The sequence below is a fragment of the Mustela nigripes genome, chromosome 5, assembly GCF_022355385.1.
Source record: "Mustela nigripes isolate SB6536 chromosome 5, MUSNIG.SB6536, whole genome shotgun sequence".
NCBI lineage: Eukaryota > Metazoa > Chordata > Mammalia > Carnivora > Mustelidae > Mustela > Mustela nigripes.
Genome location: NC_081561.1, coordinates 83,054,963 through 83,077,115, shown reverse-complemented (window position 1 = coordinate 83,077,115; position 22,153 = coordinate 83,054,963). Strand labels below are relative to the sequence as shown.

Below are 22,153 nucleotides of genomic sequence, written 5' to 3'. Positions count from 1 at the left end.
TATGAGCTGACAAATCAATCAGACAATGTCATTTAAAGGAAGATTATAAGGGGTACAGCCCTCTTCGTTGTTCAAGTGCATCATTGTGCAAATTAGAAAAAGCTGCCCCTGACTCCTGACATTTTTAGTATCATTTTCTGGAAAATTGTTTTACAATTAGTTGTACAATGTATAAATCGTACAGTAGTGTATGGTAGCACTAACTTTGAAAATTTTTCTTCAGATTTATACTCAGATATACAATATTTTAACAACATTAAGGGAACATTTTTTTTCTGAAGATCTTTTTTCTGAAAATACTCTTTTACACGATTTACACATGATTAGGATTGGTCTAAATTTCTTAATGTGGACTAAGATTACCTTTCCAACATTACTCATGATTTTCAATTTTTCCAAGTTCCCTTCTAGTGTCTACTAATATGCACATATATTTTGAAAAATTATCATAATGGTAGTCAGCATGCAATTTTCTACTCTGATTTCCCATTTACAATAATAGAATAACATTTTTATTGCTATACTGTCTTTCTTTTAATAATCTACTCTATCATTTTATATTAAACAGACATATCATAATAAATTCAACCATGCTTCTTCTGTTACTGGAGGAACTTTAACCCATATTTTATGACTGGCTATATTCTACATATAGGAAACAAAGTTACACTGAAATCTTTTAGAGAAAGAAGTTATCTAGATAGTATAAATAGATAAAATGATAACTACCCTTCAAAAAAATCATAACAAGATGAATATTTCATTGGATTATGGCTAATGAAGAGCTGAATTTATTTTTCTTTTCTTTTTTCTTAAGAGGTGAATTTCTATCTGGATTTTTTTTTTTTTTTTTGTCTAAAGATCAAATTTCCCCATTTGTGTTCACACTGTAATGAACCATTTTAGGATTAAAAACTCTGGAGGTACATTCCACATAAACAGAGTGCTGGAAGATACACCACAGAGAAGCAACGGGGTGTAGTGGAAAACATGTGGGTTTTGGAATCAAATGGACTTGGACTGCTGTGCTTTGAAATTGTACATTCCACAAAAAAGACTTGCATAAGGCGGCTCATAACGGCTTTATATATAACAACACAAACTGGAAACAGTCCAGGTGAACATCAATAGGAAAACGCATAAACTGTGGTATATTTGCCCATGAAATAGGATTCAGCAATAACAGAATGAACTCCCATTACACACAAAAACATAAGTGACTCTCAAAACTCTGGTCAGAGAAAGAAGTCTTACACAGCGCCACATACTTTATGATTCTGTGATGTGATGAGCTAGGACAGGTGAAGTTAACACACACACACACACACACACACACACATCAGAACATTGGTCCCTTCCAGAGGTTGAGGTGGGAATTTGCACAGGGGAGACAGAAAAGAACTTCCAGGGATGAAGGGCATTTCCAGTAACTTAATGGGGGTGGTATGTGCTTTTCTGAAATCATGTCATGGGACCTTTAGGATTTGTGCTCTTCATTGTATGTAACATGTCTCTAAGAAAATAAAAGAACTTAAACAAATATTAAACTCTAGTTAATGATACACATACCAAAGTATTGCAACTTACTTTGAAATTCATAAGTGCTAAGATGGATTGATGGCTAGATAGAGGGATTGAGGAATAGACAGGTAAATGAACGAGCATTGATTTCAGACTCTCTGTTTTCCGGTGTTGTTGAAAATGTTTATGATAGAACATTGGAAAGCCTTTTTGGATCTTGAGCATGCTCGTTAGAATTTGAAAGCTTCTCAAATTCAAGTTCTGCAAGAGGGGGTGGTCATATATACCTGATGAAGTTGTGAAGGTAAAAACAAAAACTGCCACAAAAATAGGCCTATTGTAAGGTAGACGTTCATGTGCCTGGCAATGCTGTTTGCCTTCTCTCTGGCCCCCTCTTATTTGTCTTGCCAGTTTATAGTATGTAAAAGATATGTCTTCTAGGATTCCATAGCACTGCCTATGAGCAGGTGGTCTGAAATGGCCTGTAGCGCAGTTACTGGGGTGATGGGGGAATGAACTGTGTGCTGTCCGTGGATGATCTATTTCTTGAGTGGAGGGACAGCTTTTATGGATGGCAGTGGCTCAGACTCCATGAAGGAGGGACAGCCTGTGGTGATATTTGCTCTGAAGAGACTGATGGAAGAGAGAGGGATGGACAGAGTATCACAGGCAGTCATCAAATGGGTTTTGATATTTAAAAACTAAATAGTTCTTCAGGTCACTAAAAGCTCCATTTGTGAACACACACGTATTTCAGAAATACTTACCCAGGGGCATCTGGGTGGCTCAGACGGTTAAGTGGCTGCCTTAGGTTCAGGTCATGATCCCAGCATCTTAAGATCAAGCCCTGTATCAGGATCCTTGCTCAGTGGAAAGCCAGCTTCCTCTCACCCTGCTTCTCTCCCTGCTTGTGTGCTCTTGCTCTCAATCTCTGTCAAGTAAATAAATAAAATATTTTTTAAAAAGAAAAGAAATACTTATCCAAGGTCTACAGCATGCCCGATATTGTGCCAGGAACTGGGGCTGCAGAGATGAACGAGGGCTCACACAGACATCGGTGCCTGTCCACTTGGAGTTGACAATCTAGCAGTGCTAAAGTTGGTCAGACTTACAGGAATCCGTCTGCTAGCCAGCAAATATTTACTGAGTACTAACTCTGTGCCAGACTTGATACCATAATGAACCAAACATACTCCACACTCTCACAGAGCTTACTCCCTAACAAAAAAGCCAAATTTGATCAATCCACACCAAAAAGTCCGCTATACATTGGAAATGTGTAAAATACTATGAAGGAGAAGTACAGGTGACTTCAGAGAAGTACAGGAAGAGAAAGTTATTCCCCTGTCATCTGGGTGAAAAGAATTTTCCCACTAAACTTTGCCTGGAGTTAGGAGAGTAAGCTGAGCAGAGAGCGGACTGGGAGAGCCATGCCACATGCCACGTCGACAATGGAACGAAGAACAGAATTCGTTACACCAGGAGACAATGTAGTCAGTCACGCTGTTTGCTCACTCTTTTTGATTTTTTGTTGGTTTATGCCTTAGAAGTCCCAGTATAGTTCGGCTACAGAAAGTAAAGTAAGAATGGCCTTTAGCCGTACCGAGGAATTCTAGAATTAAGTTTGTCTTCAGTCCGATCCGAGACTACAGCAAATACCCCAACACTTCCATGGTGCCAAAAAGCTGCTGGAGGAGACACAGGGTCTGGGATCCTTAAATGAAGCAATTACACGATTGACCTACTGCAAGGACATTTTCCCTGCACCCCAGCTGAGATCACTGGCTCTGAGCAGAAAAGGTAGCAGCAAAGAGAACATGGAGAACTGATGAAAGGTATATGTGTGTCACAAAAAATGCTGCTCTTACAATCATAAAACATTCTGGGAGCAAATAAACACTAAAACATCGTCGTACTACACATTCTTCTGTGGGGACAGGCTGATCTGGGGGATTCTGGACCACTCACCTCTGAACCAGGAGGGGGCTGGGCTAAGTTTGCAGAACTTCCCTTTCCCGGCACCATCCACAGACATACAACAGGTGCGCAACCAATACTAGTTGAATTACTCTAGGTTTCTTTGCATTTGCTCCACGATTTCCTGGACGGAAAAGAAAAATATAGAAGTACCCAGGATGAGCAAAGGAAATGTACAAATGATACGTTCATTTAGAGCTGTGTTTTGATCCAGCCAAGAAGTCAAAATAGGTCCTGAATGGTTCAGCTTCTGCCTACAGCACAAATCTGCCTCTCTGTCTAGGGAAATGACTAGGACAAAAGGGCATGTTTCATGGCATCCTCTTAAAATCAAGAAGGGCTGAAAGGGAACAAAGTCAAGAAAACTAAAGAAGAACAAGGCTGGGAAGTTAGGCTGTAGGAGAGCTATGGCATTAGACTGCCTTAGCTTCACACTCTCATCTCCTCCACTAACTGCCAAGCTATGACACTTAGGCAAACTGCTCAGCCTCCATGGTCTCTTCTGTATTATGGGGGACCTGCTCACAAATGTGTTTTTGTTTGTTTGTTTTTAATGCAGAAGAATCATCTTTTTTAAAAAATCATCTGAGTTAATGCCCTAAGCACAATTTCTGGCACATAATAAGTACTCTGTAAATTTTAGTTTTCACTCTTAGTGATTTTCTAAAATAATTTCAATTTCTTCTCTAAGGTTTTTCACTAAACATGATTTGTTAACTATATAACTAGAGGTAAAATGTCACAAATCTCAAAGAGCTTTGGTATAAATATATTCACAAATCAGGGGAAAAATATTCTACTTCTCACTCCCTGATTTGTGAATATCTAGGGCCCCTCACGCCCACATACTGGGGTCATTAGTCTGGTCTCTCTGAGTTGGAAGTAGCCTCCTCCCAAAGGCTATCAGGCTATCTGTACACCCTGACAGTAGATTGAGGGTTGGTTCCTCTCTCAAAGACAACGATGCACAGATAAACTGGATTGCTTTGCTGTAAAAAGCCAAAGAATCTCATCGGTCTGGGGCTGTGCATGCTTGGTTTCTGGCCTGGATTGGTCCGCCAGGCCTTGCAGAGAGAGAGGGAGGAAGAAAGAGAGAGAGAGAGAGAGAGAGGACAGACCTCATCCACCTAAAACAAAATCAGGCTGACACAGGAAAGATGGCTTATGCTTTGTTTAAAGGCAAGTGTCACGACTTTTGGAATAACAGTCGTGCTGAAAAACTGACACACTTTTCCTCCTGGTATGGCTTTGCATAAATTGTTCCCCTCCCTGCAGGAGTAACCGATACCATCTGTGAGCGTTCTGGGCCCGTCACTCTCCTGATTCCCTTTCAAGCTGCATATTTCTCTTCTTTGCCTCTTTTCAAAGGTGTAGTTACACAAGAGTGTCCTCCGCCACCCCAACCCCCCACCCCAAGCTCTTGGCCAAACACTGGGTCTGAGCGCCTTCCCCAAGCCTTTTAACCCCTTGCCTCCAGCCCGGCATCTGAAGGCGAAAACAATCCTCGGAGCCCGGCCCTCCCACTGCCTGTGATAGGCTGCCTGAAATAGCAACAGCCCGTGTCACCGAAAAGGGCAAAGCCTTCGGAAATAGAAACAAAGTTGGTTACAAATCACACTGGTGTTTCTTTCTTTTTCTTTTTTTTTTTTTTTTTCACCCTTCTTTAGCAGGCGACCATGGGGAAAGTGACCACTGCCGTCAGAGCCGGCAGCCCGGGTGGCTCGGGGCCGCGGGGGCGCCTGTAACTTCTTCGCGACCATGGTACCTGTTGAAAACAGCGAGGGCCCCGGGCTGCTGAGCCCCGGGAGGACAGCAGCCGAGACCGAGGGCAGCGGCGCAGCGAGCGGCAGCCGGCATCCTCCCTGGGCCAGAGGTAAAGCGAGGCACAGGCCGGCGGCGGTACTCGGCTCTCGCTCGTGTGTGTGTGTGTGTGTGTGTGTGTGTGTGCGTGTGTGTGCGTGCACGCACACGTGAGCCGGCGAGGTGCGTGGAGAGAAGGGGACAGGATCCGGTGGGAGCAGGAATGACAAGGAGCTGAAGTGTGAAGATCCAGGTCCCACTCCTGGCGGGATGGGTCCATCGGTTGTATTGGCGGAGTGGAGAACGCTTACATTTTGGGAAAACTGACCCACCAGAGAGTCCCGTGTGTAAACACACACACACACACACACACGCACACACTTTTTCATTTATTGGCCCAAATGGGCAATCTGTAACAAGTGGACATTTAGAAACCCCGTGTTTTACATCAGTGTTTTCAGGAGGCTTCACATAAGTATTAGTTACGTAATTAATGAACACAACTTTCTTTTTTACGCTCCCAGCCTCCATTTGTGAAGAAGACTTTGTCATGAATTCAAGCCTGAAACCGCTGCTTGATTTGCTCCTGCTCTCTTTCCAACAGGCCTTTCAAACTGAGGTGCCTTTAATATTCTTTCCTTTCTGAGGTGAAATCTGAAAAAGTTTTAATTCATTTCAGTGATCTTGGCTCTGCGGAATGCTGTTCTTCACCTCCACGTTGACAAATCCCACAAACACGCTGCAAGCTCTTGGCTGTCCTTTCCTACTCTTCCAGTTGGTTCCCAAAGGAATAGAAACCAATCATGATAGGAATAGAAACAAACACAAATAATTCTCTCTCTAAGGTTTTCCTCAGCTCTTCTCCCCTTCACCATTCGATAGGTTCCCAGGCCAGAGATTGGAATTTCATGAATAATCCAGAACACTAAACGATACAAAAGGCACCTACCTTTCACCTTGCAGTGGATCTATAAAGTTATGTTTGCACCCTGGGTTTGTCTGACCTTGGATTTGAATCCACGACCCCTCTGTTGGAGGCGTGGATTGGGTCCTCGGCAATGAGAAGCTATCGGCCTTCCCTTCCCTGCTCCCTGCTCAGCTTTTCTCCTGCTTTCCCACTTCTGGTCAAGAATGAAGGTCTGGGGTCGTCCTTCAGGATGGCTGAGTCCCTCTCTGAAGCAGAGGTGCCCCTTCCTCCACATGTGTTCTCTGGCTCATTAGTGTCAGAGCAGCCCAGGGAAGCTTGTATTTGAGGGTTCAGGGAAAGAATCGCAATGTTCTCTCTGAGTTCCTGAAAGATTGAGCTGCAGTGTTTGCTGAGGTGGCCAAATCAACAAGAGTTCACTAAATAGTCGTGATAATGTCACAAAGAAGAAAAGAAACTTTGTCCTGAGGGGGCCTCGGCAGCAACAATTAAAAAAATGTACTATTTAATTTTGATACAGCTTTGAAAGCATGGTGTACTTTTAATAGGTTAAATTGTGCAAGTGCACAAGTATCCTGAAGTAAGGTCACAAGTATGTGTGTTTGGAAATATTGAATATATTCACAAAATGAATTTAAAGTACAACTGTTTGTGTTCTAAAGAAATGATAAGTGGGTAAGTACCGTAAGTTATTTTTTAAATTTAATTCTAAATGAATCTCTGTTATATAGAAAAGGAAGCCGAAATGTTTCAACTAAATCTTAAATAAATACAACTGATTTGTGCTATAGTTTACATTTAGATGAATACATATATTTTAGTGTCACTTGTCAATTTTCCCAAGTTGTCTGACACATCTCTTGGTCCCCAAAGGCAATTATATGTCTACCGAATTCATAGTACAGGCTCGCTGTGTGGTTTGGGATGATACTTTAGTCTGTTTTATGAAGATGTTGAGGCGTCATACAATAATGCTTGCCAGATACCTCTTTTGACGTCTTTATATTTCAAACTTTCATAGTTTCATCCAGGAAATTCAGAGTATTTAAATATGCTCAATAATAATCATTCTAATCCTACCTTTGATGATTGAAGTTTTTGTATATTCCTAGATGGGAAAATTAAAGCACAAGGAGGAACTAGTCATACAACCCAGGGGAAGATAATTAAGTCATTCGAGAGACCGAAAAACAAACAAACAAAAAATTCCCAAACTCCATGATTGCACATCCAAATGCTTTTCTGCCCAATGAAGAGTGTTGGCAGATCTTGTTTGGCCATCCTTCCTTCAGCTGGTGAGAATGCTTTATTCCAAGAAATTATGACACAAAGTGCATATATCTTCAGTAAATTTTTTAGTTTATAATCTACAGACATGTTATAATTGACCTCATAGGAAGGGTTGAGCTCAATCCTGGTGCCGACCCTAACATACATGTTATTGGAAAAGTGCAGTACCAGAACATCTCACACAAGAGAGCGAAGATGCGCAGTTGGCTTGAGTTCACTCAGTGCTGGTGCACAACTGAGTGTGGTGTTTCTGGCTCGGGAGGCCAGATGCCTGCTCTTCCATCTCAGGAGATGGGTCTCCCAGGCTCTTCTAATTTCATGTTTCGAATGACTGGCTGAGGGGATGGTTTCCTTAAGGCCCCCTGTACCCCAGCAGCAACTGCCCCAATGTTCCGAAACCAAGAACAATATTCATTGTATGAATGCAGGTTCTCAGCACATTAGATCCAGCTATCGAATGCACTGGAATTCAGGTCACTAGAACTGGACTCACTGACCCAGCAGAAAGGGCTGGGCTCCATCCTCTTAAGACCCTTCTCAATCCAAAATGCCACAGCCTGAGACATAAGAAATGCATACTTGGGCTAATCAGATGAGTGTTCGAAGGCATTTTTCTCAGACTTGTTTAAATCTGTGAAACTCCTTTTGATAAAGGAGAAGCTGAATAGGTGATCGATATGTAAGAGAAGTCATCATGTCGCTTCTCTGGAGATAAGAGGGGAGGTAGAGAAAGGAAAAACTTGAGGCCGGGGGCTTCCTGCTCCCTTCTCACCCCTTGTATCCCCGAGCAGACTCCTGGGTGGGACCACATTAGCAAACCACAAGTCCATCACCTCTCTGCTCATGCAGGCCATGCTTAAAGAGGTCAGGGCATTCTTACTACGCTCCCACTGAGTCTTGGAGTCCCATGGTTAACCTAAACCAGGCCTCCTTGAATTCAGTCAGGCCTAGTTTTCTCAGGCTTCTTTAGGCAGCCCCATAGGAAGTCTACTTTTCAGAGAGCTGAGGAGACTTTTAGAAGCAAGCTCATCCCCAGGGAAGAGTAAGTCAGACCAACCGGCTTGACCTCATAACAGAGCCTTGGTTGTGAGAGGAACAGTTCTAACAATGAACCAGTCATTTTGGGAAGACCCAGGGCCTTAGCCATTACCATTCCTCCAGGCTTTCCATGTATCAAAGAATGACAAAACCTCTGACAAAAATTATTGTGTTTTAAAAACACACGTATTTAATAAATTAATGGCTGATAACAACAAAAAGTCATTGTATGAAGCTTGATATTGCCAAGGGAGGGCCAGGATTTATAGACATGTGAATCTATGAGGTGCTGTAGACTCTTTTGTCTGAAAATAAGACCAGATTTAAAGATAACCACCTCTCTTTTCTCTTCAGTCAAATTTTCTCTATGATTGTGCATAACACATCACTTGGAAATGACATCAAAAGTCTTAATTTGAGGCTTTTTGTGACTGTGAGGCTCCAGCAGGGGGCTTCTCCAAGATCTAGAAAGAGAGAAGGCTCTAAACAAACATGGCGGCACGGTGTTTCACCACAAACACTGGGTGGTGTGTCGCTCACACAGCAGGGCTCTTGTTTCCTCTGGAGATCAGTCTGACCTAGAGAGGGCAGAGAGGTTGCCACTTGCCACAGACTAGCTCCCAGGGGCCACTGCGCAGCAGACACGCATTGGTGGGAATCGGCGGGTGGCAAGGCCTGACAGACATCGACAGAGCCTTTATGCAACGTGGCTGACCTGGTGGGACTGAAATTAATCAGTAGGCACCAGTGTGCCCGAGCTGGTTTTACAGCTCATGTCTCTTCCAATAGGTCAGTGCCCCTTTCCCAGCTGTTAAACATTTGTAATATCACCCTTCTTTCTGGTAGGACTGCTGTCAGGAGCCAAGGTCTCTGAGATCCCAGGAACAGGTCTAATGGTAGCCCTTTACTTACGATGTTTGTGAATTTTCAACGGGGTACTTTTTAGTGGGCTGGATCTTCTATTAGCTGGTTAAACAAGCAAAAAGAACAACCAGTCCCAACAAAGAATGACTCCACCCTGGAGGTGCCTAAGGAAACTTCAATTGACATGTGGAAATCAAAGGTGATTTGGCCAATTTTAAAATGTTATTTTTAATTGCTGTAGATATGTGGGATTCTATTTTTCATTCAAAAATAGTTCTTGAATATGGTTTTGTAGGTAGCATTTTTACAATAGTAAGAACCTAGATAATACTTAGCCTAAGGGTGTGAAATGTTCTAAGAGCTCCCAGTGGCCCTCCATTAGTGTGCAGTTGACTTGTGCCTCTAAGCATTGAAATGGCTCTTTACTCAGATTGGGTGGGAAAGCACCGATTGTATGCGATTCTTAAAGATCCAGAGTTGGGGCTCCCTAGTTCATTTTTCTTCTCATGCACAGTCTTCCCCAAGAAAATGAATTATTGAATAAAATAGGGGATGAAAGCCATGTAAAAAGACACCGAATTTTGATGGGGAGGAAGGGGGAAAGTCCACATAGACTTCTTCCCAAGGAGCTATTTGACCAAACTCCAAATAAAGATATTTTCTCATCCATCTTCCTTCAGAAAGTACCCAGTCTCTGTTAAAGGCAAAACTTGAAATCACCCCAGATATTTCCCAGCTGAAACTTGGAGTCAAATACATAATCTTTGTAGTAAATCATGAATTCATAGGGTTCTTTTCAATTTATGTTTGGTTTGTTTTGGCTCATTGGTATCATTTTAACCTCCTTTGTCACAAGAACAGTCATTTATGCATTTGCTAAATGGCTATGCCTTGGTGATATACTAATATTTTATACAATTTAGTAGAAGTAATAATAAGACTCAGATAAATGATCACATAATTTTAGTTTTAGTAGCGTTCATTCTTTTTTGAACAATTTCTCACATTATATTGTTCTGCCAAAATACAAGGGAGAAAAACGCCATCCTTTGTTTGACTTTTAGGAATTTTTTTTTTTTTCAAAGATTTTATTTATTTATTTGACAGACAGAGATCACAAGTAGGCAGAGAGGCAGGCAGAGAGAGAGAGGAAGAGAAGCAGGTTTCCCGCTGAGCAGAGAGCCCGATGTGGGCCTCCATCCCAGGACCCTGGGATTATGACCTGAGCTGAAGGCAGAGGCTTTAACCCACTGAGCCATCCAGGCACCCCAGCAGTATTTTTTACCTGGAGTAAATCAAGTGTAACTCACCTTGAAGCTGTTATCTGGTGCTTCCCCTGGAAGTAATTGTTTCTCAGGAACACTCATGACTCAGGTCTGCCTGGCATAATGAGGGTCTGGGGGCTGTTGGTTACATCCATATTATTTGCTTCAAAATGTTATGCTCCTGCCTGCACCTGCTTCCACACTTTGTGGAAGTCGGAGTTGGTAGCAATGTGCAGTGCTAATTTAGAAACCTGCCCGAAGTGATATTTCAGCCTCAGATGTGCAAGACTTTAACGAATGGAGAGAAAAGTTGTGATTAAGATCAATTTGTAAGGTGAGAGGGCATTCCCAAACTAATGAAATATTTCAATTCCACTGGGAAACAAAATTGTTGAAACCCCAAGGCAAAATTATGGGAAGAATTTTTCACGAGGTAAGCCCGATTATGTAGGTACTGCCAAAAACGAAGGAATTCAAGAATTTATGGAAAGGCATAACTGTTATGCTGGGATCAAGGTATCATTTTACTTCCTGCACTATCAGTAAGGGAGACTGTTTCCAAGTTTTACTTCCATGTTATGGCGATTTTACCCCACAGATTCAGGCTAAACAAATCTTTATTGAACGATTATTGTGGGTCAAAGGCTTCTATTACTATTATCGCTTCTTATCTTTGCAACAACCTCAATGAGATATTATCCCCAGTTCACAGATAAGCAAACTGAGGCTAAGAGAATAACAGCAAACATTACCATGCCCAACGCAGTTTTCATTCTCATGGATTCTCGTAACAACTTTATGAAGTTGGTAATGTTGTTATCTACATCTTGGGAGTGAGGACACAGAGGAACAGAAAGGTTAATGGACATGTCACAAACTAGCTGGTAACTTGTCAGGCACTCTGACTCCTGACTGTACCTTCACCCTTCGGCCCAGGCACCTCCAAGGGGGAAGAAAGGGATGCTCTCCAGGAAGCATGGGTAACGTGTGCCAGAGTCTCAGTATCCTAAAATCCAGTCCAGGGTTTTGCCCGCCTGACCATTAATACCATCCAGCACTGATGTCTCTACTTCCTGCTCTGTTCTGTGATCTGATCTGGGATTTGGGGTCTCTGTTACAATCATTTCAGAACTTTATTGCTTTTTTATTATAGCTACTTCCCTAATTTTCCATGCAATATGTCTTTGGCTATAAGGTTATGGGTTTCTGGGTAAAATATATATTCTGGTACCTATCAGAGTTCTGATTGAAGGTACTGTGAGCTTGGGCAACTCACGAGGAGTATCTTTCCTCTGTATTTCCGTCAGGGGTCACAAGCACGTAGTTACAAGGAAGCACCATCTTGAGCCATCAAATCCAGATATAAGGTAGGAAATCTCTCAGCGCAGTGCTTGCGGTGACCACCATGCCAATCGCACTATTTATCCAGATAAACCTCTCACCATCTGTGCCCAACACAGTGCCGGCCCGTGGTCCATCCTTCATCGTTACATGGGTAAATGAATTAAGGGTTTGTTCAGCTAAACTAAAGAACATTTTCCTTCAGCAAGACTAAGTGAGCTGGATACTTCAGAGTGAAAAAGGCCACAGAAAACCTTACCCATGGTTACAGATTTTTCCACCTCATCAGAAAGATAAGAATCTAAGTAATTACAAGATGATTGCTTAGCCAATGTTGAGTCCACTAAAACTCAGATATGATGCTAGACCCTAGGTCCAGTGGTGAATAAGAGACAATCATGTGATGTAGATGCTTATTACCAACTGGTGGAGAGAGAAAAGAGATCGGGGAGCCCACGATGGAGAAGGTAGCCGGATGAATGATACTCTGCTAGGACCCAGGTGGGGGGCAGTGTGGGCAGCTCTACCAGCTTTTAACGGATTCTGGGAGATAGGAAAGCGAAGCTGAGTTAAGAAAGCATAACTGAGGTCAATGCATTTGCAGAGAGCATTAGAAGCAGAAAAAATAGCTTGTGCGCCAGTTCTCAGAAGAGAGAATGGCACATTCAGGGACCTACGGATATTTCTGTATGACGAGAGCACAGAGTTCATCCAAGGGCCAGAGTATGGCAGAGGAATCTGAAGATGTAAGCAGGGACCATATCAGGAAACTTTCGTGCTAAGCACCACGAGAGGAAGGATTCTTCGGAAGAGGCTCTATCAGTTTAGAGAAACCAAGCCAGTCTCCGCAGGTGATCACAGTGGGGACAGCATTAGGCACCCCCAGAGAGCCTCACCTGCATGTTGAAATCCGCTTCCTGGGGTCACCATTCTTTTAATATTTCAACAGACAGAGCTCCAGCCCCTCTAAGGTTAGATCCACATGCCTCCTTGCCCCCCACCCTTCTCTGCCCATCCTCAAACTCACACTGTCTCCCTTAGGAGCCTTGTGATCCTTCTGATCACTTTTTGTGCCAACTTCCGGCCTCTACTGATTGTTAACTTTCACCTTGTGCAGCGAGTCCTTTCCTCATGTCATTGCTCTGATCCACGTGTCGATCACCACCCCTTTTCCTTCCCATTCTCAAATCCCATTCATAGGAGCTCTTTGTGGATCGCTATAGGACAATTAAATATTTGATGGGCACATTAAAATTCTCCTATCAAATCCACTGTAGGAAATTTCTTGTAAACTGACATATGTAAAACACATATGGCTGTGACCCTGTTGTTTCCTTATGTGGCTTTACAGCCCCCCAGTCCCCAAAACCCGACAATGTGTCCGTTCTTTTTCTTCCATTTTTCCTCTTTCTGGACATTCTTCTCCATTCTTTCTTGAACTCTCTTTCTCTTGCTCTCTCTGTTTCTTTCTGTCTGTCTCTCTCTCTCACACACACATCAGAATTTGTCCTTTATATTATATGAAACCTCTTGACTTTTTTTTGTTCTCTCCCCTTCCCATAGTCCACCTGTGTATCATCAATGTGTCCCATGCTCCTCTCCCTTAACACCAAGGGAGCCATCCAGGTATTTACGTTTGGTAAATAAAGTGCCCTTCCTCAGAGTTTTGCATCCATAGGGTTTACAATCTTATTTGTTTTTTCCCATTGTATTTCCCTAATTTAAACATTTTAAATGCACTAAGGGTTATTCGCTGTCATTTTCAAGTACGTAGATTCCTTTAACAGCTCCTTCAACAACTTTAAATACTCACATCATAGTCTTTGAAGTTTTATATTTATTGATTTGAAAATATGGGCTGACAGAAACTTACTGTGAAATCAGGGGACCTTTGCCTTTTTTTTTTTTTTTTTTTAATTTTTCATCATGTCTGCATACATCTGAAATCTTAAAGTTCAGGTACGTGTGTTACTATTTTCTTTCCAACATCCACTAACCATTGATGGGATGAAGACCCTTTTAAAATATTTTATTAATCCTCCAAGGTCCCTAGCTCACCCCAGCTTGCACACATTGAGAGCCCCGCCCAGGAAACCTCAGAGGTCTCTAGGTAAGATTGTCTGCTGGTTTGTTTTCCTCATTCATCCTCCCACCCCAACTGTCTGTTAAAAATATCCATAAAAACATGGAAAAGATGGAAAGAGATGCAAAATCGCAAAAGCATGAAAGCCAGATATAGTCATCAGTGAGTTAGGATTTAACCCTAAATAAGATGCAGGCATGGACTTAATTCATAAAAGCCAGTGAAATTTTAGCTTTGCACAAACTCGCACGGGGCATCCCTAATTGAAAGACTTTTCAGGAACCAGCTAAAGGGCAGTCATTTCCACAGACCCCTGGAGCCGCCCTGGCAGAGGGTCGAAGTTTTGCTCCACAGCCTGATCTTCCCAGCCATCTTGTTACCATTCCTTCTCTTTCTCTCTCAGGAACTACAGTTTCCAAGATGTCCGCACCTCCGGTCAGGTAGGAAGGACAGTGGCTTATTGAATTCAGGGACATGAAATCAGTGTTAAGAAAGGACAAAGCCCGGAGGAGCCACTGGAATGGTGCCTTCCAGAAGTTGTAGTTTGGCAGGTACTTGTTTTGACAAGCGAAGGACTATGGGCCCCTTTAAACCAAGCAGGAATGATACCTCTTATTCCTAGTCAGGGGCCCAAAAAGTGGAAGCAAAAAAAAATTCCATTCTCAATCCAGTGGAGTCACACCAGAAGAATAACTGACAGACATCAGAAACTTGGCTAGCAGCTACAATGTAGTTTTGAATGTTGGGGAGGTCCAGAGTTGACAGCCAAGAAAGAGTTCTTGAGACATCTTTGGTGCAAAAAGGTGGTTTTATTAAAGCACGGGGACAGGAGCCGGGGGCAGAAAGAGCTGCTGCATCTGGGTCATGAGGGGTGACCGATTGTATACTTGGGAGTTGGGGATGCAAAGAAAAGGGAAGTTTTCTAATGAACTTTTGTATGCTGAAGATGACCTACGAGACACTGGAGGCCTTGCCATTGTCAAGTTAAGCATTAACTTGAAGATAGTTGGGAGTTTCCTTCTGGAAGTTAGGTTATGGATAAGAATACAGTTTTCTTGTAAATCACTAAGACACTTTGTAAACTGATAGAGGCTTCTGTCGTTTTTGGACTGTGATCTTTAGTAGTTAACCATTTGTTTTTGTTTTTGTTTTTGTTTTTGTTTTTGTTTTTGTTTTCCCCTTCCTTCCCTTAGTTTTAGGGCAGCCAGGAGTGTCTGAGGAATGTCACACATATCCCATCTGGGGCCATGGGGTGTCAGCTCACACTTGGCCCTCAGCTGGCCTTCTGCTCCCTCATCAACATTGCACCTCCTGGCCTAGCTAAGAGGGAAGTAGTGGCTAGAATGAGGTGCGTCAGACACTAAAAACCCACTCACTCTCACTCCCTTCTCATTTTTGGCCTTTCCTAGCTGCGGAACTAAAATATTCCAACGCTTGCGTCTCATTCTCTCTTGCCAAGATGGACCATGGAACCCAGTGGTTCTGGCCAATGAGACATTTGGGTGAGTCTTCAGCTGGGTCTGAAAATGAAGCTGCCAAAGACAGATTAGAGAGAAAAGCATCCAAATGTATTTAATGTAGGTTCTGCACGTCATGGGAACCTCCACTAGGAAATAAAAACTGTAAGAAACGGCTAAGTGTGTGTCCACTCGGTCTGATGATGAGTGGACAGGCATGGAGTAACATGGCAGGTCAAGCTGTATGAGGTTAAGCATAGGAAGCTAGGGGACGCTTGGCAAGGCTTGTTTGTTCAGATCCTTCGCGGTCTCTCTGTGTCTTCAGAGATAAGATTGCTCCTTTCCTCTGGGTGTAGGGAGGGCATCTCTCATGTGAGGGTTTGCGACCTGCTTCCAGGGAGAAGGGCAGGGGGAAGGTCAGAGGGATCCTCCTGCTTCTGCTATTTTCTCAAACTCCTTCAGATTAAAATACTCAATAAGCCAAGGTACGTTTTAGGGGTAGCATATCCTGAAATCCATCAGGTACTTCCGCGGTACTTCTAGACAGTTTCCTCCCTGATAAAAGCAAAAAGGCCTTGCCCCATGCCTTCTTCCATTGTCACCTGCCTTTGACTTTGGCTTTTTATGCGTGGAGCTGCCACCTTGCACATATGGTGGGTGGCAAATCGGGGACAAAAGCCAATCCTCTGAGGAGGCAGGAACAGAAGGATGGATAGAGTGTGAATCCTTGGAAACACCAAACTCAACTTGGTATTCTCACTAATTAAACCGTAAATGCCATAATGTTTTTAATCCTTGTTTTTTAGGTTTTGGTTTCTCACAGTCAAAAATATCATAACTGCTCTGGGGGCTGGGTAAAGAGAAGACAGCAAATCTGGCCATTGGCAAGTCCATTTTAAACACAAAGGCAAGGAAGGGATGCATTTTGAGATTTCTTTTTTAAGGGACCATTTGTAAGTTTTGGAAAGCATCTGATTTCTGTTCTCTGTAATTTTGTAAAAGTGGACTCTGAAAAAAGAGATTAGGACAATGTCTGACAATGAGAATAAATTGAGGTGATGACGGCGCTGAGGTTGGAGGTGCAGACAGACCCTTCTGAAACTTTAACGAGCGTGAGGACGAGAAAAACCGCAGGCGTAGAATTATCTGGAATCTGTGACACGGAGGATAAATGGGAGATACTCCTCTAGTGTACATAGAGAGCACAAGAAGATGGAGACCGGAAATGAGATGAATATATACGATGAACACCTACATAATTATCACTAAACAAATAAGGGGAGCAAGAGCCAGGGACAGACGAAGAAGCCCACATAAGCAGTGTCCCCTCTGTGCACCTGCCCAGACTACAGAAGTCAGAGAAGATTGGTTTCCGGAAAGTGTGTCCGTACAAGTCCTACTGAATCAAACCTGAGATTTGAAAAATGAAAAAGAAAGCAAAGTTCCTATCCTTCTGTTTTAGAAAGGTCAGACCCTAGCAGGTGTAGAGGGAGGCCAAATTTTCCACTGGGCTGAGTTTCATTGTATGCTAAAGAGGATTAGGGGGCCGAGGAGGGGGAGAGGGGTTAGAAGAAGGCTAGAGCCCAGTGTTTGCCACCACAGGGGGGCCCACACATGGCCTGGGGCTGGGAGGCAGCATCTGGGACCTTTTTGGCTGCTGTTGGAACCAGCTCTGCTCTCATGGGTCTGCGGGAGCTCTCTCTGGTCAAGCCAGTGCTCCTCCATGTGACATCCAGTAAGCCTAACGAGCTCTCGTGTCAGGCCCTGTGTGGGTCCCTTGAGGGTGATACTCCTACTCTCAAGGCACTCCGGATCTAAAGTGACTGGCATAACTGAATAAAATGCAGGGTACTATGAGGCCACAGGAGGAAAGGCAAGGGAGAGGAGAGAGAGCAATGCTAACCAAAGAGAGGCCGTCTGGAAAGGTTTTGCAGAGAAGGGCAGTTTCAGACTGTATCTTCAGAGATGACTCAGATCTCCCTAAGCTCCGAAGTTAGGGGAGAGACATGCCATGAGGGGGAGCAGCTCCAAGAGAAGCACAGGCCCGGGAATGTGCATGGCATTTTCCAGAAACAGCAAGTGGTGAGGTTGGGCTGAAGAGCTCGTGCCTGGAGACCACTGTGGGGCCTGCAAAACTGAGTCCCGGATGGGCCTGCTGCATACAGTCTGAACATCTAGAGAACAAGGCCATGCACAGGGCTGCTATTTCATAAAGCAGAAATATATGAGCGATAATGAAACAATTTATGGTCTCTACCGCGGTGCTGTATTAACAGGCTAATAACAGTGCTGAAAGCTTTATAGAAATGCTAATGCTGTGCTGCTCAGACGCTAAGTATTTGTGTAAATACAGAGTTGTATATGTTCACTGTTCCAGGATATTCCGCATTCATCTTTTAGTCTACTGACAGGAACTTGGGAGGAGAGGACCAAGGATCCCTATTCTGGAGTGCTGTTATCATTCATTCATTTATGCAATCACTCAAGGAACATTCACTGAGTATTTATTTACCTTGTGCCAAAGACCAGAGATGAGAATACAGAGATAAAGAAAGCGGAATTCTTGGCTTTAAGGACTTTCGGTTGAACAGAAGACAAATGAATAAATAAATGAGCACCTTGAATGACAGGCGCCCTAGAAACACACTCTGGTCAGGAGGACCACCCAGGGCTTAAGGGTGAGGCTGCAGAATAAGGCGGAGCTGGGTGACTTTACTGGGAGAGATGGCACTTGAGATGACTCCTGAAAGACGAATTGGGATGAAAGATACTCAGAAGGAGTGGAGAAAGGGGGAGACCACGTCTGCAAGGACATTTGGGGGTCACTGCAAGTTTTTCTTGAGCAAGCCATGAAGTAGGGGATCTTCTCCATTTCTGAGACCTTGGCACAGGGCCAAGTGGTCTAATCCCTTGGCTGCCTGCCAGAAGGACTTGCGCGCGCACGCTCTGCCGGGTGTGGTAGGGCTTGGTGAGCGGGCAGGTTTTCACTCTGTGTCCTTTATGCGCATAGGCTATAGTCGGTGTACAGGGAAGAAAGGAAAGCAGAGAGCCGGCAGCAACTCAAATATTATGGAAAACTGAGTGTCTCGTGCGCGAGCCAGTTAGAACGTGGCTTCCTGTGAGTCACCGTGAACAGCAGACAATGCAGCCTTTGTGACCTCGCCAAGGCAGCAGAGGCTCCTGCCCTCTGTGTCTTCCGTGTGGGTCTCGGGTATTCGTGTGAAGCACCTTGCTTGTGAGTGCCTCTCCTGTGAGCGGTTTTACCTTCTTACCTTGTTATAGAATCCTCATGACACCAGAAGGCACACTGCTGGTCTTCCGGCAAAGCAGCCAGACGCAGGGGGAGATACGAGCCAAGGGACGGCGGGTGCCACTTGCATGTGGTTTCTGTGATGTCTGAAAAAGGCAGAGACGTCTCTGTGGCCCTTTTGGGGAAAATGAATGAAGGAAGGGCCCCTGTGAAGCAAGACCATGAACAAAACGGAGAGAGATGCTCAATTTCACCAAGAACGTAAAGTGCAAAGTGTTTGACTTCATGGCTGGATGTTCTTTGAAAAGGCATTCATTGGAATTCCTTGTCCTGCCCTCTCCTTTAGCTCTGGCTGCTTTTTCTGGGCACAGCGAGCTGCCTAAACTCTCCCATCAGTGTTCAGACAAACATAAAGCCCACCTTCCTGCCACATGTTCTTTCATTGTTCATGCCCAGATCTCTTGGAAAAGAGATTTCTGCTTTCTGATGCCCATGGGATAATGCCTTGCTTTTATCATCATCAACCAAAAGTAGGTAGGGGAAAAAAAGCCCACTTTTTATGTTTCTCTTCATTGTCTTTATATGATCAAATAACTCCAGGAAATTGTCCTGTGGTGGAAGTCCCACAGTGGCACAGGGCCACAATCCCAGGAGCATTAGGCACTAACCTTCTACAAGCTGCTGGAATTCAAAATCCCAAATGGGCATCGTGAAACGTGTACAGGAACATCGGCAGTACTAAGTAGCAGTATCGAGATGAGTGGAAGTTGTGTTGGTCGGTTTCCCTTAAAGCAGATCACAAGGAAGACAAACCCCTCAAATAAGATGCAGACAGTGAAGACCTTAGCCTAATTCTGTGGCATATAACGCATGTTGGTAGGCCCCTTGTGTGGGAATAAGGCCAAAGAATGTCTTAGTGTACATTTTTAGGCTTTTAAAGGCCAACTCCCTAGATAGAACTTGTAATTTTATAAAAATAATTTTTAGTAATTCATATAGAAATAACTTTATTATATTTTTTAAAAATTTTATTATCATATTTTAAAAGAATTTTTATTATGATATTTTGAAAGGTTCTCATCCTTGTGCATGATAATTTATTATATTTTTAAAACTCTTAGCTGCTGGGTCTCCAGAGGGACATTGACAAACCAGGATGGGTTCCAGACCCTTGGCACACATCCCAATTTGGCAGTGTCCCGTGAACACTGACAGAAAGAACAAGGCATATGAACCTGAGTCCCGAAAATGGACAAAGAAGCAGGGTCTCTCCCCTGTCAGGAGCATTTCCCCCACAATACAAGAAGCAGGCTTGTGACTTGCCCCTCGCCTCACACCCACTCCTCCTTAATTCACTACCTCAGACTCTGTCTGAAGGAGAATGATAGAGCATCAAAGGAAGGGACTCTTGTATCTCAACGGGTCTTTCTTTTGGTAGGAAACCCTATTTCCCACCCAGCAAAGTGGGAAAACTCGGAAGGTGAAGGAGAAGAGCAGAGTGGCAAGGACAGTCTTCTGCTATTCAAGCGGCTCCAGCCTCTGTTCTGCCATGTCCTGGACTCCGTATCCCCATGCTGCCCTGTGTCACTCAAAATCCCCTCCTGGGTTGCCTCCCTCAAACTACCTTTTAAGCGTTTCATTCTCCGATGTTACTTATTTCTTTAATCTGAATATCGGTGACCAATTGCCCAAACACATAGAAGCTAATCAATATGGCAAACAGAGATAAAATGAATGACAAGTAGAGATACCAAGTAATAGGATATTCTTATCCAAATGTGAGAATTTGACCCGATTCTCCTTGTGGTAGAGAAATATGTTGTTTTAACACTAATTTTGGTGTGTGTGTCTATGTGTGTTTGTGTATAGTGAAACATGAGGATATTAAGACCACAATGGGGAAAATATGTGGAAATTTAGGACATGAATGAACCTATAAGAGAGTGCTTTCAAGTCATTTTACAAGTAAAGATTAAAGCAGTGCATAATAAATGATAGATAATAGAGATATCACCAGAATGTTAAGTTTCTTGGGGGGCAACTACTAACTACATCTGGTTTCTTTCGTTGCTACAGATATGCCTCCCATACCTAGGAAAATGTCTGCTGTGTACTGGTACTAAATATTTGTTTTCTAATTCACTAGATAAACCACTGATTTAATTTTCACTTAATGGTTTGTGTTCACTATGCTCATGAATTAAATTCTATGTTATTGTGGATTCTTGCATTTTTATTTGTTCCTCCCTCTAAATAGTCGATCTTTTTTAGATTATTTTTTTGAAGTCACCTATGTCCCAGGATCCTGGAAATGTAAAATGCGTTGGATATTTCTTATGGGAGGAAATTCAGACCAACTTTATTTGACCTGCTCTTTTTCCTAACCCCCTACAATGTCAGGGTTAAAGGGCCCTTGCTCAGCCTATGATAAAAATGTGCCCGCATACATGTCTAGTCCAGTCTATACACATCTCAGGTCTTTTCTTCTCCATCTCCCTTGCTGTTTTCTCCTCCTGTAAATGTTGGCATTCCCTAGGTCCCAGTCCTAGTCCTGCTTCTCCTGCTCCTGCTCCTCTGTTTATTCTCCCTAAGTGATCTCATTCATTCCCATGATTTTAAATCCCAGATGCGTGCTGCTGAATCCCAAATATATATCTCCAGCCTTGACTTCTATTTTATTTATTTTTTAAATATATATATCTATATTTTTCTTTTTTAAAGAATTTTAAATAGAAAACTGGGTTTTAAAATCACAGAGTGTGCATCACACATTTGCTGTACTAACATTAGATTATAAAACTGGGTGCAGTGTCAATTTAATTGCCAGCTGTAGAGAGACCAGATACATGGTAAATGATCAGTATTCATTGCTCGGTTTTCTTCATGTCCAAGATGCCATCACAGTTGTTAAGACCTTAAAAGATAAACTTAGGATTGGCAATTATAATTATAAGATGCCATTGAAGGTAAGATACAACTCTACTTCAGAGTTCCCAAAATGTAAAAAATCTGTATCTGGAGATCAATGAAATATGATACTGTTATTAGCCATTAAGAAATACTTACTGAGGGCCTTCTATTGTCCATAGTTTTAGCATTGGGAACTGTTAGGTATATAAAAATACTATACATACCAGCCTTGACTTTTAAACTCCAAATCTGTATATGTCTGAATTGACATTTTTTAAAAGATTTTATTTATTTATTTGACAGAGAGATAGAGAACACAAGCAGGGAGAGGGAGAGGGAGAAGCAGGCTCTCCGGTGAGCAGAGAGCCTGATATGGGACTCAGTCCCAGGACTCTGGGATCATGACCTAAGCCGAAGGCAGCTGCTTGACTG

At 43.0% G+C, this 22,153-nt stretch overlaps 1 protein-coding gene and 1 long non-coding RNA gene across 4 annotated transcripts in view; one reads left to right on the top strand and one right to left on the bottom strand.

The window, feature by feature from the left end:
* Window positions 1-2,297: 2,297 nt before the first annotated feature.
* LOC132018176 (uncharacterized) lies at window positions 2,298-4,968 on the bottom strand. The gene is made up of 3 exons (XR_009404470.1): window positions 4,787-4,968; window positions 3,490-3,622; window positions 2,298-2,452 (listed from the first exon to the last, which is right to left on the bottom strand). It is a non-coding gene; the product is annotated as an uncharacterized LOC132018176 (long non-coding RNA).
* A 69-nt stretch (window positions 4,969-5,037) lies between these two features.
* The window catches only part of SLC2A12 (solute carrier family 2 member 12), a 55,540-nt gene continuing 38,424 nt past the window's right edge, over window positions 5,038-22,153 (top strand). For all 3 annotated transcript variants that reach the window (XM_059400752.1, XM_059400751.1, XM_059400753.1), the window contains exon 1: window positions 5,038-5,371. In XM_059400752.1, coding sequence (XP_059256735.1) covers window positions 5,257-5,371 — 115 coding nt within the window. In that variant the 5' untranslated portion in view covers window positions 5,038-5,256. The remainder of the gene's footprint in view (window positions 5,372-22,153) is intronic.